General features: G+C 39.4%; 1 protein-coding gene across 1 annotated transcript in view; it reads left to right on the top strand.

Annotated features, from left to right (window-relative positions):
- gpat2 (glycerol-3-phosphate acyltransferase 2, mitochondrial) overlaps positions 1-19,751 on the top strand; it is a 90,119-nt gene that overhangs the window by 57,146 nt on the left and 13,222 nt on the right. The window contains exons 4-14 of the mRNA XM_062381902.1: positions 8,292-8,393; positions 11,021-11,131; positions 11,441-11,511; positions 11,591-11,701; positions 12,121-12,243; positions 13,500-13,599; positions 14,541-14,674; positions 14,970-15,069; positions 17,086-17,265; positions 18,197-18,295; positions 18,846-18,928. Coding sequence (XP_062237886.1) covers positions 8,322-8,393; positions 11,021-11,131; positions 11,441-11,511; positions 11,591-11,701; positions 12,121-12,243; positions 13,500-13,599; positions 14,541-14,674; positions 14,970-15,069; positions 17,086-17,265; positions 18,197-18,295; positions 18,846-18,928 — 1,184 coding nt within the window. The 5' untranslated portion in view covers positions 8,292-8,321. The remainder of the gene's footprint in view (positions 1-8,291; positions 8,394-11,020; positions 11,132-11,440; positions 11,512-11,590; positions 11,702-12,120; positions 12,244-13,499; positions 13,600-14,540; positions 14,675-14,969; positions 15,070-17,085; positions 17,266-18,196; positions 18,296-18,845; positions 18,929-19,751) is intronic.

Raw genomic sequence — 19,751 nt, 5'->3', positions numbered from 1 at the left:
TGTATAACTCTTGTGGCCATGAATGCAAATGCAAATAATTATACACCACTCTGTCTCCCTGTATTCGTCTCTAGGTGTGTGTGTGCGCGCTGATCACCCGTTGAACTTACAGCATCCTTTAAGTTGTACATCATAGTGTAATCTTTCTGTAACTTCTATCACACTGTACTTGAACCCTGGTGTCTGTGTATGTGTGACTGTGTGTGTGTCTGGTTGTGCGTTTGTTTGCGTCCATGTGTGAGCGTAAATGTCAGTGTGATTATGCCTTCATGCATACACAGATTATAGGTATGGCAGTGATTTGTGAGACTTGAATGCACCCTATCATTCCGGTAAAGTACTTCACCAGCCGTATGCTTGACTAATGAGTCTGTTATTTGAATTATGGACACATACATGGATTAAGTGCCCAAATGAACTGAAGCAAGAGCCTCACAGACTCTGAACTGAGCTTAAAAATAAATATATATTTTCAGATGTTACCATGGGCACTGCAAACTTGTGATTGGCATTTTATGTTCAATGAGATTCTTTAGAGCAAACAAATTGAGAATAATATCAATCATAGTTTCTTTTATTGAAAATACAGGTTTTGTGCAGTCCTGTAGTTTGCATTAGCCATCTGAACTGAGTTGTACTTGAGATGCTAGAGAGGTGGAATAGTTGGACAACAACCTAAGTAGCAGATGCTTTTTTATAAAAGAAAAAATCAGTTAATAGTTTTTTAGGGTTAAATTAACAAAAACTTCTGTTTCCACTGTTTCAAACTTTTATTTCACAATTTATTTATTAGGCTAGTTTATTTATCTGGATTTGTAAATCTGGTCACATTAAAGTGGAATTTTTTATAATACCGCTGGGAATTTTCCAAAATTTCCACTATTTTATTGATCAAATTGGCAGGATAATTGGCAGATTATTCGGCCATCTAAAAAATTGTTTCTTGTAGCTCCTATTTCTACTCTCTTCTGGTGCACTCTGCTTGAATGTTTTCTTAGCCATCCTTAATATCAACTATCAATTTACAATACCTGCAAAAATGAAAGATTTAAAAACATGTGTGCTGCGTGTCAATGTTTAAGTCTGACCATGCTGAAGTCTCTGGTAGCCTCACATGGCCAGAATAATTCTCATTCATCATTAGATCACATAAGAATTTCATGGGACGCAATCAGCGAATGCAGTGAATGCAGAACAGTGTTCAGCAGTTGTTTGTTCTTCTTTTATATAATAATATATCACCCAGTTTGTTTGATACTGTCTCCATAGCCTCCACAAACACCTTCAGTCTCTGTCTCTTCAGCCTCGGATTCCATGAAGTGTAACAGTCATTCATTCTTTCAGTCTGCCTTGATATAATTCTTTCTTTAAGTGAGTCATTCATAGCAGCTGAGGAATTTGACTTACTGTACACTATATATGCAAACACATGAATGTTTGTGTCATGCTTTCAATTGGGTCCGTGTCTTCTCAGTGCTCTTTGAAGCCCATGTGCTGTGCTGCTTGTCTTTGTTGCCACAGAGTGAGGACATTTCTGGGTCAAACATGAAATACACGGTTGTTTAATGTAAATTAAGTAAGTGGATTTTATGGAGTGGTTTGTGATGGTCAAGCAAACTTACACTGTCCATTAGCAATTGAATCTTTGGAAATGTCTTACGTTTGACAGATGCACAGACCACATTCACATGTTTTTACTTTATCAATTATTATTATATTAGGTATTTTATGAAAGCTCTCAGGATGTTTTTGAATCATGAATCATTTACCTAATAGGCCAGTTGCATAAGACACCAGGTTGCATCACTCTGTTTGAAGGACACAAGCAGCGTCCTGTCTATGTGATCTCACATTTGCCCATGTTCCTTTGCACCTGTGCTCCAATGTGAGGGTGTTTATGTGGCGAACAGCTTGCAAACACGCTGTGTTTTTTTATATTTTCACAGCATTTTTATATAGCCTATAAATATTAAATTTATTTCAAAAATATTAATGATTAATCGAAAATCGATCGTTAATTCTCTCGACGATCGATTAAGACCATTTAATCGAATGCCCATCCCTAACTCTTACCTCAATCTTTTCCCACCTGGCAAGTCAGCTCAGATCTCTTGTACCTCACAGTGGTTATCCCGGCTGTCAGCGAGAGATGAAAACCTGTTTAAAGGTTGAAGACAGAAAGAGATGTAGATGTTTGAAGGGAAAGAGCTGAAAGCTATTTGACGTGTAATTAGTACTCTCCTTTTTTCTCAATCCAATATAAGATAGAAACCTTTTTATCTGACAGTGTCAAATAGAGTCAGCCTAATGATCAGTGGAATGCATCAGGTCCTTTTAGTCAAATACAAGATGATGAGTGTGGGTATTGTCAGATTCTGTTAGTAGAAAAAAATCTGTAATATTGTTTTCCAAGCCTGCTCCTGCCTTGTTTTCCTTCTATATCTTGTACAGTGGTTATGCTTTAATGTTGTTTTCATGAAAGATGCTGAATTATCCAGATGTTGTTTATTTTATTATTTGCACTTTTCTTATCGTGACAAGTCAAAATGACTCAAGCTCTGCCTCATTAGCTTGATGTCGATCATATCTATCATGGGATTTACTTCTCACCAAACTATGTATAACAATAGTAGTATCAAGTGTTTTCCATGACCTGGAAATCTCAGTGCTGGTCAGCAGGACAAAATATATCATATACCAACAGCGCTGTATTTTAGGTAAAAAAAAAAAAAAATCCTATCACATTACTGATAGTGGCTAAATTTACATGGAAATGTTGTGTACTGTCTCTGACAAGGCTTCTTAATTAATTACTTATGAGATTAAATTAAAGTTTACCACAGCATCATTGCAGCTTTTGATTAGAAGCTGATAGAGATTTGATTTCACACCTGCTGCCTCATTTGCCTCCTGCATCCCATTCAAGAGGGTCTGTCCCGACACAACCATGACTGCATCCAATGATCAAGGAATACATTTCCCGTCCAGACAGGTGACAAACAAACTAACAAGATTTCAGTCAAGCACGGCACTCTGTACACTGCCATATGGTACAGATGTTTACCAGAGGACGTGCAGTCTCTACCAAACAGCATCAGAGAAACACAGCTTTTTAACATTAAACTACTTTATTTGGTGTATTCACTGCATTTAATAAGCAGGCCTGCTTGTTTTGGAGAGGAAGAAACCTCTGCAAATAATTTGCGGTAAGGTAATTTAGGTAAGGAGAAGCTAACTGCAATGTCACCAGTCTTTCATTAATGTGTCAGAAAATGGCACATTGCCAGTTTGTTATGTGTTTTGATAAATAAATTTAATTTATTTAATTCTAGCACAGTGGAATGAACCGTCCATTATTGAAGATTTTTAATAAATGTACCTTAAATGGTGACAGTGACTGAACAAATTTTTATTAAAAAGGAGATTATCTTTTTTTAAGGACATTTTGATTCTTGTATTAAAGTTGCAGCATGTACAATTTAGTGACATCTAGAGGTGAAGTTGCATGTTGCAGCTGATTACCCCTCACCTCATCCTCTCCTTCCAAACATGAATGAGAACCTGTGGTAACCTTCAGTTTTCATTAAAACTCAAAGGGTGTTTAGTTTGTCCAGTCTGGGCTACTGCAAGAAACATGGCAGCCTCCGTGAAGAGGGACCCACCCAATATGTAGTATTTCAATATAATCGATTCTTTCTAGGGTTAAAAAACAACAATTAGTATTATTAGGATGAAACACACTCGTGAAAACATCACTAGGATTATTTTATATAAAATGTATCTCGATAGAGCTCTTTCACCTAAATCTTATACACTTGCCCTTTAATAGTATTGCAATGTAAGCCTGTTATTAACCATGTCATGTTCAAATAAATCGTTATCAATTAAAGGTTTTATGGAATAAGAGCGTTCGTCATAGTTGTGTAATGGTCTGAAAACCTTTTTGACTGCTGTTATAATGTGTGTGTGTATGTGTATATATATATGAGCACTGTACAATGGACGGATGTGAGGCTATATAGAGGAAGAGAGCAGAGAATAAAGGGTAAAGAATTCCTTTTGTTGTGTTGAATCAATGATGCTCTCTGGCTCCATGACGCACAACTACTGATTCCCAAACAGATTTTCTCTCTTTCCTTCTGTGTGTGAGTGGGAGAGAGGGAGAGAAACAAACCACTGATGCATTCAGGTGAATAGTGTGTAGTCACCATTTTTACATTCTGTTCGACTAGCCTGGTTAACATCCAAACTGTAAATACGAACACATCACGTTGACGTCCCTGTGGTATTATCTAATTGCCTGGTCAGCATAAGCCTTGATCCCCATTGCTTTGTTGAAGGATGCTCATGAGCATGTCAAAGACACGCTGTTGATGCTATTCGCAAGTATGCACCACTGGATTTCCTAATTTATTACTATTTTGCTCAAGTGAAGATAAAATAAAACTTCCATTTCAATAGGGGAAGACGTTCTCTGCCATCAGCAAATATTTGTTATTGTACTCACACATGACTATATTTTTATTCAACACATAATGTAAGTAAGTGAACGGTTGTTGTCATCGTCCACTAATACATACCGACAGTCTGCATCATAGATGTCAAACACACACATTGAGCAGCACAGTGAAGCCCCATTTTGATGCCATCTTCAGCGGCTCAATATTGATGTTTTATCAATGATTGATGTCATTTGTCTCATATTGGTGTGATTCATTTGATTACAATACCACCACACAGAGTGTATATAATAATTGATGTTGGCTGGTTCTAGTAAGGGAAGCTTATGTGTGCGTTAAACCAGGGCTGAACGATTAATTGCATTTGCTATAAAATCGTGATATGATAAAACGAGATCTTCGAATCGCAACGTGCGCGATTAAAACGTGCGAAAGAGAGTAGGTGTTAAGCATGGGGGTGTTCCTGCTGAGGTCCATACCCACCTCCATACCGCTGCACGACCACCCGGACATGAACGGGAATCTACGGAGCTGCTGATCCGTAAGCTGCCCTTCCATCGCATCCAGCTGGCCCGCCACATCCGCGGACACAGAGCTTAAACTGCTGCTGCTCCACTGACAGTAACAACACCGCATTCCAACACTTACATTTTTGGGCATGTATTCTGTATTCTGTAACGGAATACGTTTTGAAAGTATCCTTCACAACACTGGAAATGTTACTGACTTGGGAGCAGTAAGACACCTATAATTTAAAAAATGTTTTTCTCAAGATCGTAAATTTTGTACACAGGTTATAAAGAGTGCATGCCTTGTGTTTATACTTACAATGGCTTTGATTAAATTACTTAAATGCACACTGATTTGTTCTTGTTTCTGTAATGAGCTTTTAAATTAAAATGTGGGAAAGAATATTGTACAGTTAATGTATCTAATATTATGTTGATCATATTATAAATCATTCATTATGGTTTTTTTTTTGGGGGGGAAGAGGATAAAATAAAAAAATCGCATATTAAATCGCAATATTTGGCAAAAAAATCACAAATAGATTATTTTCTCAAATCGTTCAGCCTTACGTTAAACCTGTATTATCTCGCATGACCAGCAGAGGGGGACTCAACTGGTTCCAAAAAGTCTGTTTCTGTAGAAGTCTATGAGAAAATTACCATATTTGTCTATTGATTTAAAATATAATAACCATTTTCATACAGATTTCATGATTCTTAGTCTCAAGTCTTCTTCAACACAGCATGATTGTAAATTCATCATTTAGTTAATTATGGCCCCATTTAGAGTGAAATAGATGGTAAGACACCGTATGCGTTGGGGAGTGGATACCGTGTGATTGACAGCTAGTACCATCCAATGGGTACAGGTCTCAGGTGTAGCTGGTGTTGTCCTCAGTCCAAAAATCCAAGATGGCACTGGACTAAATGCCAAACCCCAGACTTCAAATCTGGCCATTCACAAACCAATGGGTGAGCACATAAATGGTAGTTTGTATGTAGCATGGCATTCTTAAGATTGTTTAAAAAACTAACTGGACTGGTAAATAGGTCGTCACTGTGAATTGATTCTGTGGATGGGTAGCACCACTCCACTGTGGTAATTGTTTAGAGCTCAGAAGCAGCTGAGTTTTGCCACATGTAATTAAGAACATGCCATATTTTTTACTTTGAAGATACTAGCATATATACGGAAGCTATCATGTCATTTTTGTACAATACAGACCTTGGCCCAGCTCAGGTTGTTATAAGGTTATTTTGGTGCAAACATTAAGTTTGTAAATGTGGCTTTACACTGAGATTCATAGCCACATATTGCTATCACAACTTCAGCCACATTTAGTTTTTGGGTTGTGACAGAGGTTTTTTTCCAGCTCTTTGACTCTAATAGAAACTCACTCACTAGACAAGTCAGATTTTGTTCTAAATCACACTAGGCCTGCTTATAGAGATAGAAGTTTCCTGCACCCTTAATGTGCAATTGTGTGTTTGGGCTTTCCATGTGTGGCTCCTTCAAATAGATGCTAAGTTTATTTAAATCCCAGACTAATCACTGAGCGGTTTTGGGAATAGATGGGAATGCACCAACTGACATCATATCGACTGCTTCTCTAAAAATGATCCTCAATCTAATCTGACCTGGCAGCTCGTAATGGCTTCTGATTTTTAATCTTTCCTCATCATGGACCCACTTAGGCCTGGGATATCGCATTAGCCAAACTACAGCATTTTAATTAAAGACGATAATTGATCACTTAGCTTTTGATGTGAAGAAGAACAAAGCAAGCATAAATATGAGCACAGAGGACCTTGTGGCCCAGATCCTGTCTCATATTTATTTGCATCTGTGTTCGAAGAAATTCTTATGTGGTATAAGGACAGATAAACCTGTGTGATGGGAGGTCTGCTGTATGTAACAGTGTGTAGTGTTATAAAGTTTGTGTTCGCATATTGCTGTCCCTTGCTGTTTTCATGTAGTCTTTTATTCCCTCTGGGAAGGCTTATGTCACCCCATGAGAGACTTCGGTGATTCTTTAGCTGTGTAATATACAGTTTTACTCCCTCTTCTCCCATCATTTGCTGCCTCGTCTTCTTCATCACCCTGTGCACCTGCGAGCCTTGGGAACCACTTATCAATGCCTCCGTTCCCACTGGGATTGGTAATGAATGTGGGAACTGGTGCTAGTTGAAATGGAGCATCTCCCCATGTGGAAGGCTTATGTTTTAATTAGTCATTTCAATGGGGCAGTGTGGGACGGAGATATAAAGGAAAAGCCTCCAATTGAACCTAGCGACACTGGTGAATCTGACGGGATGTAACAGCAGACAATTTTATTTGAAGGGATTTGATGTGACAAGATGACAACTTCATCCGTCTGTAGCAGAAACAAAGGATTTCATAAAACTAAGGGGAACGTTGTCTTTGATGTAATTTTCTCTTAAGAGGGTGAGCACTGAATTAAATCCACAGATGATTACTCTTTGAGATGCAACGATATCAATTAGGTAACCTTTTTTTATCTTAGTCGAATTACACTGTGACCTATGTTCCCACCTCTCATTACTGAATGTCATGGGCTAGGGAACATTAGTTTAATAAGAGGTTTTTCTTCATCTGATTGCTCTGTACCCTGGTTTTAACAATATATTATCCACTAGCATGTGCCTGCCCCACTCCACCTGCAGGTTGCCCAAAACAGCCTGGGAGTTCCACTGAATGTCTAACCCTTTAATGGGAGCTCTGTCATCGTTTCATTCCCACCTGCATACAGACGTGAGCAGAGAACTTTATAGCTAAAGTTTGCCGAGAGGAAATAATAGGAAGCTAAGATAAAGGAAATCAGCAGCAAGATGCTATTTTCCCTTAACTTGAAAAGAATGAGACAGAAGGTCAACAATTTCAGAGAACTTTGCGATGGTGGAAGGAAGAAAGTGTTGTTTAGGTGGGTGAAATTGGAGCTGTAGGCACTGGGAGATAGATCGGTGAGTGCTGCTGACCCTCCGCTGCAAAGGAACAGTGGCCGAAATTAATTTAATGTCCCACTGAGATTGTGTTTGTGTGAGTGGATTTGTTGATTTTCTTAAACTGGAGTTATGGAGCTGTTAATGAGAACTGGGGTTTGTTAAACAATGCTCCCGAAATCTACTTCCCACTCACAATCACATGTGCCCAGAGAACGATCTCTATTTGGGCTCATATGAATGTGACTGCCCACTCACACCACATTTACATGTGCTCAGAGAACAACCCCTATTACCCAACACGATGTTAGAAACCCCTGTTTTAACATGACGCTGTATTGTACGCTCTTTTCTCTGGTAGGTCTGTGGGTGAAACTGCAGGAGGCTCACCATGGTGCAGGAGAAGAATGACGGGATAGACAAAGGCATGGTCCCTCTATCAAATCAACATAATAGACCTGCAGTAAGAGCACAGCCTGCATCTCTCCCACTGTCCTTTCTGACTGACTCCCTGTTCACTAATCTCAAACTCTTTGTTCTCCACAGTCACAAGAGAACAGGCACAGTGTACGGACCCATGTGCTCGATTCTGTCGTTTAATGAATCACAAGATGTGATGCATCAGTGAGACATTGAACATTTTGTTAATTGTATGTTAACATTTTAAGAAGCATTCTCTTTCATAACTAAATGAAAATACACCAGTCTCATGTCTTGTGTGTTGATAATGGAGATGGACCCTGTAGGCATGTTTAGACCACAAACGTTCCCTGCATGTCACGTTGTGCAGTCTAGTACGGTACGAAATCTGGTCAGGGCAAGTCAGATTGTGCAGTGGAAAAATCATGGTGCTACAATCTGTCTGTAATAACGTGTATGAGGGCAGATGTTCAACATCGGCTTTTCTCACCCCTCTGCACTGCTCTTGACTTTTGAAAATGGAGCTCTGTTTGTCTTTGCCAGTCAATCAAACTTTTTTAACCTTAGGCTTTCATTTGAGTGGATGTGGGTAATCGCAGCCTTCAGACTGTTACATATTGGAATTCTAACACTTTCTGAAAGCTCCAAATTGATCTGGGAGCAGCATTTTGGATTGACAAACGGGGATTTTACAAAGTTTCTCGGATAGATTTCAATGTTTTCTAAAATAAATGAAATAGCTTGGCACAAAGAGAGAATGGTCTAAAACTCAAGTGGTTTTCTCAAGAGGTTAACATTTACAATAGAAGCAGAGAGAGACGTGAACATTTGATAGCTTAAATATTTGGATGCCATTTTTAATACACATCTTATGGTCTTTAAAAACCAAACAAGCTAAACAAACTGGCAGATATAATCACAAAGAGACTCCTTTCTAATGCACTTCCATTGTCAGGGATGGGAGACTACAATTGCTAGTGGCAGTAACATTTGCTTTGTGCTTTGGCATTAAAAGCGTCACTACTTTGCAGAACTTCAGCTTCTCCTACAGTCTTATCTTATCTGGTTACATTTATATTATCCATTGAATTTCATGAATGCAATTCTTCGTGGCCACTAAAAGTATAATCTGACCGTCACTTCAACACATGAATGCATCACCTGACGCATATCAATTCCTCAATTTCAGCACTATTAAAACTAAATAACTTTTCACCGATGCATTTCATTATGATGCATTAGCTACGTTGAGCAAGTTTCAAGCCTCTGTGAGCTAATTTTAATAGCATACTAAAACGAACTATATCCAGAGGGCACCTGGAAGGTTGTAAAAGTTTATTGAAAAATCGTTGTGCCATTTGCATGAATTGTGAAATGGTTGTCAGTAATGCAAGTTTAAGCACATACTGTGTGGTCCTTTCGGACAGACCTGAAAATTATCAATCTGCCCTTCAACACTAGAGTGATACTAATCTTCTCATCTCTCTCTGATCCTTCATTCTCTGTTTCTACTACTCGCGTTTTATTTCCTTTTCTCTGAACCGGTATAGTCATTAAATTATTGATAGTTAGATTCTTGCTTAGTGATTAAAGCAATGTTTTGGCTTAAATTAGACATTTTGGACATTGTTGGTGAGGATGCTGATTCACACGGGTGCTTATCTTACCGCAATCCCTCATCATCAGTCAAACAGGAGAAGGTTTCATTGATTGTAGGACATTCACTAGCTGATTTGATCTAAACGGTGTAATTAGTCTGACTCCTAACAGATGAAGCAACAGCACACACACACACACACACACACACACACACACACACACACACACACACACATTGTTGATGTCAATGTCATGCGGTTGTCAATGAATGTGTATCATTGCTGTTGTCACCGTGACACACATATTTGCACAGCTGACCAGCTGTCAAGCTGCTGTAAGAGATCTTCAGTCTGGTTGACTGGTACACGCGCAGTTTCTCCTGTGCTTCAGTGCATGATCGCTTAATACCTCACGTGCACTGTTTGCCTGATACTGGGTCCCATATGGGACCTGTATCATATTTACAGTACTGCCCTGCAAGATATTATGTGCTCCCATGGATATAGAGTTAAACCAATCGCAGCAACACAGGAATCATAACAACAATGATGAAATCAAGAGCAAATAATCTGAGCACTTAAACTGGCTTTTTTTTCTTTCTTTCAATTCTCGAGTGCCTTTACATCCCCTGAACAGCCGATGAAATCCTAAGTTAGATACAATTTTATCGACACTGCCATTATTTGTCAACTTGTTAGATGGTAGTCTTTCATGCACACTAGAGATGAGGTTACTCGGATCAGATAATATGTTTATTTGTTCTTTGGCTGGCTGCTGTAAATATGTGTATAGATGCAGCAGGTCTGTGATCAGATTTCCCTCTAATATTAAATCTACTGTGAAACAAGAGGTTCTATAACTTTTCTTCACACTCATCTTTACAACTGTCTCTTGATTACAGATTATTTTTATTACATATGGTCAATTTATTTAAAGTTTGATTTAGTGGTTGTAATTAATTTGGATATAAAGATGCATGGCCGTGAGTAATGATCTTATTTCATCGATGTACCTTGCCTACATGGACTTGGTTGCAGTCTTCATGTTTGTACATTTTTCTTCTCCTCTCAGTTGTCATGGGATTTGAAGATCAAGAAAAGGCGGATCACTGTGCCTCCATGTCTTGGCAAGTACAGACCAGTTGTGGGCCAGTGTTGCCACCAGTGCACCCCGGACAGCCTGGTGAGTGTTGCTGCCAAAGAAGGTTAGATAGAGAAAAGAGAGTACAGGCCAGGCAGGAAGTGAAACTATTGAAATGAGAGAGATACGCAGCTTTTTTTAAATCAACCAACAAACTTGTTGCTGTTCGTCAATATGATTAAACATATGACTTTGTTAACTGAACAAGTACTGACCTGTCATGCGAGCCTGGTTTAGGTTCCTTGCTTTCATCGATGTGCAACATGCTGATATCATCCTTGAGCTGCATGTCTTTGGACTGATGTTAATACCGATCATCTGTCTGATTATGTTTTTTCTGTCATGGCTTAGCGTAAGAGGTTTGGACAAAACTCTTTGCTTGGCTTCCACAACATTCTAGATGTCAACGAGACACAAACCAGGTAGTGATGAACTTTTTCAGCCCGAACACACTCGTCCAAGCACGTTTTCTCCCTCTCAGTGATGTGTTTTCTCTTGTAGGTATCGAGGCTGGCTGGTGCGGAGGGTGTGCTGTGCATTGTTTGTGAGGGGGTGCAAGGTTTACGCGAGTCCAGCTACAAACAGACTGGAGCGAGTGCGTCAGAGCAACAGGTACCTGAGGGGAAAGAGGAGAAGGACAGGAGTAGAGATGCCAGAGGAGAATAAATGAATGATAGGCAGAGATACAGAAAATAAAACAGAATCCTGCAGTTCAGGAGAGAGAAAGAGAAAGGAGGGGAGGAGATAAGTGACACAATCAAAGATATCGAAAATCATGGGGTCCATGCAGAGCGAATGAAGAGAAATGTGATAAGTTTGGACTGCGATCACACTTTCCCTATCTCTGTCTGCGAGTCCTCAGTTTGTATGTGTTGTTGTCTCTCCTTAGATGTAATTGCGTTTAACCTTTATGTAACCCTTCTACTCAGGGATGATGTTGTTGTTCTACTGGAAGGCGGGTGTTTGTCTTTGTGAAGTACAAGAGAGGCTTTGTGTGGTGTTAACCCTGCTGTCCTGTGACTGTGTTTCAGGGTTAAGGATGTGTTAGCAGCAGAGCATAAAGCACCTGAGGGGCAAGACAGCCAAGGGCAGCTCAAGCTCCTCTCACCATTCCTCCCCACCATCAAAACCTGCATCTCCCCTGGCCTCTTACGGTGTGTGGGGTTGTTTATGGGATGGGCACGGATGGGCAAAGGGCGGCATTAAAAGATGGTTGCTTAACCCTCCAATAAGAAGAAAACAAGAGATGAAAACAGTATATCTGACATTATCTGTGCGATTGAACCAATACAGCTGGGGGAAGTTTTTTTTAATGGACTAGATTATTTTGGATAGTTTAATGCTAATCAATGTTTATGGTGTGGCCTGAATTTAAAATTATTCCCATTTTCTTTTTTCATGATTCAAACCCATGCAAAAAACTGAACCAACAGACAAGTATCCAGACAAAGCTTGACACAACTCATTCATTTGTGCCATAGAGCTCATTGGTTGTCCAAACAGTTCCTTACATTGTGGTAATAGGATTTTTAATGGCTGCTCACTAGATCACCACATCTGCAGCTTTTTGTCTTTGAACTTTATTTCTGAAGATTTACTTCCTCAGTGGGAACCAAGAGACATAAGTCAAAGGTTAACAGAATTTTTAAAAAGTCTGAAAGTTTGGAGAAACTTGAGAACCGATCTTTTGATGGGAGCTTTATCGAACAACCTTTTATTATTTACAGGATACTGTTTGTCCAGCTCTTTCCCCAGGAGCTGCAGCTGCCATTGTTATCGAACAGGAGCCATGTAAAATGCAATCGCTGAAGCAAATTCCGATTTGTTTTTCAGTAACAAACAAAACATCACACCATAAATGGTGCAAACATCTTAAAATAACCTGATTTATCTTGATTAATGTGTTTCTGAACATTTTAAGTAGTAAGTAATTTAGTATGCCTTTCAAGATGACAGTTGTTGAGGCAAGAAAAACTCTTCTATGGGCAGTTATGGGCATGTAACAGACTTTGTCGCTCAAGGCAAAGACATGTGTGCTGTTATACTTAAAATAGAAGTCAGGTGGTATTTCTCAGAGTCTCTCTCTGTAGCCATGCAGGAAATTATGTGAATGACTAGAAATTGAGTGGAAACCTCTGTATCAGGGGTTATCGCTCCATCTACAGATGTCATCATCACCCACCGTTCTTAATCCCTTTCTGTCTGCTTCTTCCCTTTGACATCACTTTATTTCTCATCCGAATCCCTATTATCCCAATTTTGTTTCATTTCCATCTATCTCATTTACATGTTGTCACACTTAACTCCACCCTCTCTTCCTCTTGCTCGACAGGCTATTTTTATTGCCCTCTCTCTCAAGTCATACATTCCCCCCCCCCCCCATCTTTACATCTCTCCACGTTCTATGCAGATTCGTGGGCTGGGTGATGCTGAAGATGTTTTCTTCCTTATTTGACAGCATTCAAGTTAACCTCAACCATCTGCCCGATTTGCACAGAGTCTCGCAAGAGGTACAAGTATCATTAAACATACACATGCATATGTAGATGAAATGTTCTCACTTTTGTATTCATAGATATATGAATATGTCATAACTGCAAACACTGTCAGCTCCTCCTCCAGAGAATGGAAGATAACGTTTTTTTATTCGGACATAGTTTAGGCACTTTGATAATTTGGCTCCACACACATCCTCACTCAGGACATGGTTATGCTCAGCCATCTGATGAGATGGTAAACAGCTACACTTCTAAGTTTTTTTTCAATTAATGTTTTTTTCCTACTTTCCTTGTTGTATTTAATTATGTGAGTAAAGACTACGAAACTCTTAATTACATGGTTGACTAACCAAAAACAAGTAAATAACTGGGCCAGGCCACTGTTTCACTGGTTCAAGATGAGCATGAATGGATCTCAATGAAATGCTCTCATAACAGATATAAGGGCCAATCCCCAGGAAATTAATTTACAGATGCTGATGATTTTCAGTTGGTCGTCTTATATATATATTCAATGTTTCTCTCTACACTGTCCCGTCTCCTAGATTATTTTGTATTTGTTCATAATCATTTACTTCAGTCGATATACAATTGAGTTTGCGTTTGTAGCTCTTTATGTTAATGTCTTTAATGAAAAATAATTGAATCGTACAGTAGAAAGACAATGTACAGAATGACAGCGTTGTTGTTGACCTTGAGGAATGAATCCCTGAAGGCTTCTGCAGTCCAAAACCCTCCCCACATATCTCTCTGCTGACATCTAACTACTTTTATTTGAGTTGTTTTTAAATTAAACATGTATTTCTTGATACTATCTGAAGCTTTATTATTAGATTGATTAAATATAGGGCCACAGAAACTTAATCTGTGCACCAGTCAGCACACTCCACTATTGTTTGCAATAATGAAACGCAATGTGAAGAATCTAAAGCTTCCCCTGTCCTGTAATTCAGGGATCTCTGCTGGTTTATGTTTACGTGCGTCAGAGCGTCGTGGACTGTGCCCTCATCCCTCTGGTGCTCTTCTGCCACAACATGAGAGTCCCATACACTGTTTGTCCTCTTCAGGTTCACAGCTCGCCCCTCAGGTAAAATCACACAAAGCCACATAGAAGCTTCCAGGTAAGTCGCACTGAGATAACAAAAAAACACGCAGTATCTCTCTCTCTCTGTCTCTCTCTCTCACACACACACAGAATAATGCAGACACCCTTTTGTTTGCCAGGAATGAAATGCTGAATTTATCACTTACTGTACAAACACAGCACCATATTTAGTCCAGGCGATTTTAATTTAAACACAGTGTGAAGATGCATCACCACACCAAGCTCTTAATATAAACTCATTATGTCTGTTATACTGAATCCTAAATGTCTCCTATAGATCAATCCTGCAGAAAGTGGGCGTGGTCCTCCTTCCACCGTCTGCATCGACTGAGCAGGAAGCTGAGGCAGACAGACTGTACTCACCTGTCATGACCTCTGTAAGTAATCTGACGTTTATCGCACCTTTATTGGTAATCTGTAGGCGATTGGAGGCTGCAGGTGATCATACTGATCAATAGATTCAGTTGTATTTCTCCCTTTTGGATTCGACATGTTTTTAGATACACAATCAAATTTTTTAAGAATTAAGAAAAACATATCTGTAGATCTAATTGAGAAAAGAAGAATTAAACATAAACTTTCTTTTATTTATTAGAAATTATTTTCTCTGCATTATCTATTAATTATAGTCCATCCATTAGATGCTGAGATTCTCTTGCATAGCAAGAAATCTAAAATATTTTTTTAAAGTTATGAATCATCATTTTACTCTTACCAATATATTGCACACATTTTCACAATTGCATTTTTTTACTTTTATGTAATATATATGAAGCATATTTTCTTTCTCCTTGTATTAACAGTACTATTAACTTACATCCTAATACATTCCTTATTTGTAAAAACACACTTATTAATATACAGGATTCTGAAAATCCCCTTGGAGAAACAACACTGAGCTCATTTAAATGTCGACCTGGAATGGAGCTTGTGTCTGGTGATGCATATCAACAACACAGTTTATTTTTTCCAATTTGTTGTCTCCAACCCCGATGAGAATGAACTTAAATACAGTTACATCCACACATTTTGCAAAGCTCCTTCAGCCAAAGAAGGTTTTCAACTACTGTTTCCACATTTGTAAATGCCCCCTTCAGCAGTCAAAAGTTAATTTGTGTTTCGTGTAGCGTTTCCTCAGAGTCGCCAACCATAAAAACAACCTCTTGGTAGAAGTCGTTCAGGCTGTTGGAGCTGGAGTGTTTCCTCATTAGCGGTCCAAATGCAACCAACAACTTGTATACAGGAGTGCAACAATGGGTCATGAATCACAAATCATAATGCTAATATTTTCGACAGAGGGTAATTGTATAAAATTGAATGGTAAGCTAAAGATACCTGTTCTTCCAATTTGCTTGTGCATTCGGTTCAATGGATTCTTCCTCACGTCTGCACACTTTTCTTCGCGCTCGATGGTTGAGTGTTATCAGACTCAGCCCCTCAATCAGAATAGGAGCTGTTTTTTTCTCCTCTCACTCATTTCCCAGCCTCATCTAACACTCTATTCCTTCTGAAATTACCAAGGGGCTTGAGTTTCACTACAGAGATTGCAGCTTTTGAGTTTTCTGGAGTAACAAAGCAATGAGGAGAGGGCGGAGAAAGATAAATAGCGATGGTTAGATTGATTGTTTGAGCTTTGAGGGTCTGAGGAGGTTGTGTCAGTGTTTATCAGATTGGTAATTTGTGTTTTCCCGTATTTTTGGGAGATTTTATGTGTTAATGGCTCCCTCTTTTGAATGTATCACAGTTTCCCTCCTTGTGCCCTTTGTCTAAGTGCCTCTATTAACTTGATTTTGTCAATAATCAATGTCTGTTCATCATTGCTACTCTGCCTTTGTGTCTAGCTATAGAGATATTTGTGCTTTGTATCAGTTAACCTGACGATGTAAATCATTTCGGAGAGTTACTGGCTTCATTAAGATCAATATTGTGCTATACAGCTCAATGAAATGTCTCAGTGTTGGATTAATCTACAAGACTTCAGCCGCAGTGGAACATGAATAAGTTGTTTATGACTGAAGCAGCAATCAGGTTTTTTTTCCGATGAGCATGTTGGCTGTGCATGAGAAAGCCAGCTTCTTTATTGGTTGTATTTCAATGTTAATAGACCTTTTATTGTTTATTGAGTAAAGGCATGTTTAGCTGCTGTTCAATGGTAATTGAATTCCTCCTGTCTGTGAGGGGAAAACATCAATTGGGAAAAAGGAAATATCTCTGAATTTCATGAGGTGTCCCCCGCAGTCCCTTTTCTTTCTACTCGTCATTCCAGCTGTTTTTATTGTCTATGTATATTTTAAAAAATACAAGGCAGGCATTTTATGTTGATTGCTCCCCTAGTGCCAGGACTTTTCAGACCTTGCCCCTCCCCCCCCCCATTCTCTCTCCTCTCTGCTCAGCTGGTACGTGAGCTGCTACATGAGGGCCAGGCGATTAGTGTTGGTGTGTCATCGGAGTCTGGCCAAGGTGGCCAGTGGCTGGCTCGCCTCAGACAGCTCATCAAAGAAGGACATGTCCCTGATGTCTGTCTGGTCCCTGTGGGCATCTCCTACGACTGTCTGCCAAAAACTAACATACAGGTGAGACTACTACACTTAACAAGAGCCATCAAGTGAACAGGTTCCATTTAAAGCAAGGTTTTCAAACTGTGAGATGTGCCTCAGAGGAAGAGGAAAAGAAGTGAGGTAAGAATACTGTATGAGGGACAGCTGTTGCTGTTTTAAGAACAACAATAAGTCGGTTACTGTAGTTCGCCACAGCTCTTCATCCAGCTCACTATCAAGGTTAACAGTGGCCTCTGCAATGTTTTTAGTTTTGTTCATTATAAAAGTAATCTTGTGAAAGTTGTATTTACATCTATGGGAACATTGCAGACAGAAACAGACACTACATAGTATTATTAGTAGTAATTTAGAGGCCTAATGAACATTAACAAACATTATTAACAAATTTTGGAATGTATTGCTGCACCTTTCCCTGTTCCCTCATAAAATAACTACTAAATAAATATTTTTATCAATATTTGTGACAAAATTAAAGCTCAGACTATCAGAGTGGTGTAGTGATCGTTGCAGCTGCCAGTGGTGATCCAGTTTACAGCTCAAGAGTCTTTGTCACAGCTTTCTTGTTTAATATTATATAATTTTCTTTAGTTGAGTAGATTTGTATTTTTTCAAAGTTGGTGGCCAGTGGCCTTCATTAGTTCTGCCCTATGTTTGCTTCACTTATGACACCGGAGAGTGGGGTTCAACGTTCGGTCAATTACCATAATATGGTCCTCGCTTCATCGTTTTGTTCTGCCATTCAGACACATTTCACATACAGTACTGTACACACAGTTCCACTCATACACACACTCTGAGACTGGATACATGTCCTATTCACCATAGATCTGCTCATTAGTGGTATTGCTGTTGGACTGTTGTCCCCAAAGGCAAGACCTTATTATAATATGATCACTAACTCTGTTGTATGTATTTGTGTGTTTGTTTGTGTTGTATGTCCTTGCAGGTTGGCCTATGCACTGTGTTTCAGTGGCTCTTGTCTTTTTTTTGGAGGAGGCCAGAAGGATGTGTGAGGATCCACCTCTCGCAGCCCTTTTCTCTCAAGGTGCGCGTTAGGAAGATCATGTCATTTAGGACTTGTCATTGGCAAAAGTGGTTCCCATTTCTTTGTCTTGTGACCCTTTAAACCCCTTATTACATTTACTTGTGACACCTCTCCACAGGTCAACAGACACATTGACCTTTGTAATCCCCCAAAAACGAATTATCCCTAACCCAGAAGTTTATATTTTGGGCCAGTAAATTTAAGACGCTTCCTACTTGGAATGGAGACATATTTCAGTACATTCAGCATATTAAACATCTCAGTATATAGATGCAACTCGCTGCAAACCACAGCCCTCTAAACTAGTGTTACGTTTAAGGCATTTAGCAAACTGGCCTGAGTGCAGTCAACATCTGGCAAAGAAGAAATACTGTAGGAAAAAGAGTGGCTGAAGAAATATATGAAATCAAATGTTTTGATACAATCTTAGTTTTTAACTTGTGCAAACTTACTCAGTTAATCTTATTGTTGTGATGCTGCTGCCGGATGATTTAGAGATAATACCCTAGCAGCTCTGTGTATGCGTTCATTATCCTTTTTGTGTGTGTAGGAGATGTGCGATTCAGGGAGGTGCAGGGTAGATGAATGGCTCCCTCTACAGGACCTGTTGCTGCCTGTGATCCTCAACAACAGGTAGTCAAATCACCTGTGTGAGTGCACCTGTATGCTCCAGTGAGTGTTCGTACTGCCTGTGAACAAATCCTAAACGCCATTCAGATGTGGATTGCGCTTTATCCAACATCTGTGAAATTAAAAAGTTGCCTCCTTTTTAACTTTGACGATCAACTTTACTCTAAACCGTAAATCTGGCAAAGACATGACGCAAGCTCTGAGGGAGTCTTCATCCTCTTAGACTCGGTCCAATTACCATCAGCGTAACACAGTCAGCGCCAGTGGAAAAAGATAACCGAAAAATAACATCTTTGCTCAATGGCGGACAAGGATGCTTCTCTCTTAAAATGTTTAATTATTCCAAGAGAGCAGCACACAGGAGAAACCGAGCCAGAGACGAAGAGAGGTGTAGGGGGATAGATGGACTGGGTTGTTAGCCTGTGAGCTGTTTTGGTTCTGTTTTGGTTCTCAGTCTTTCTGATGGTCTGCAGATACTTAAGTTTCAGCTTTTGAAGCCTTTTTGTGCAATGTATTAGAATTACAGCAAATGTCAGGGCTATGTAGTGGAAGTCCTCACAAGTAGGGCTGGACAATTAAGAGACAATGTATTGAAACCGACATTTATAACCTCTAACCGACTTTATTTTGCTCATGAAAGTTAATTCACGTAATACTTTCCCCCATGCTGGCATTAAGGAACTGTCAGGTTTCCACTACGTTCCGTGCAGTTATCAGCCTGCTGCCTCACTCCTCACTCCTCACTCCCCACTGACCTGCACTCACATTACCCGTTAACAATAAACACTGACACCAATCAGAAGTTATTAGGACACGTAGGCTACAG

Source organism: Platichthys flesus, chromosome 3 (assembly GCF_949316205.1).
Source record: "Platichthys flesus chromosome 3, fPlaFle2.1, whole genome shotgun sequence".
NCBI lineage: Eukaryota > Metazoa > Chordata > Actinopteri > Pleuronectiformes > Pleuronectidae > Platichthys > Platichthys flesus.
This window is presented reverse-complemented; position numbering and strand designations above follow the sequence as displayed.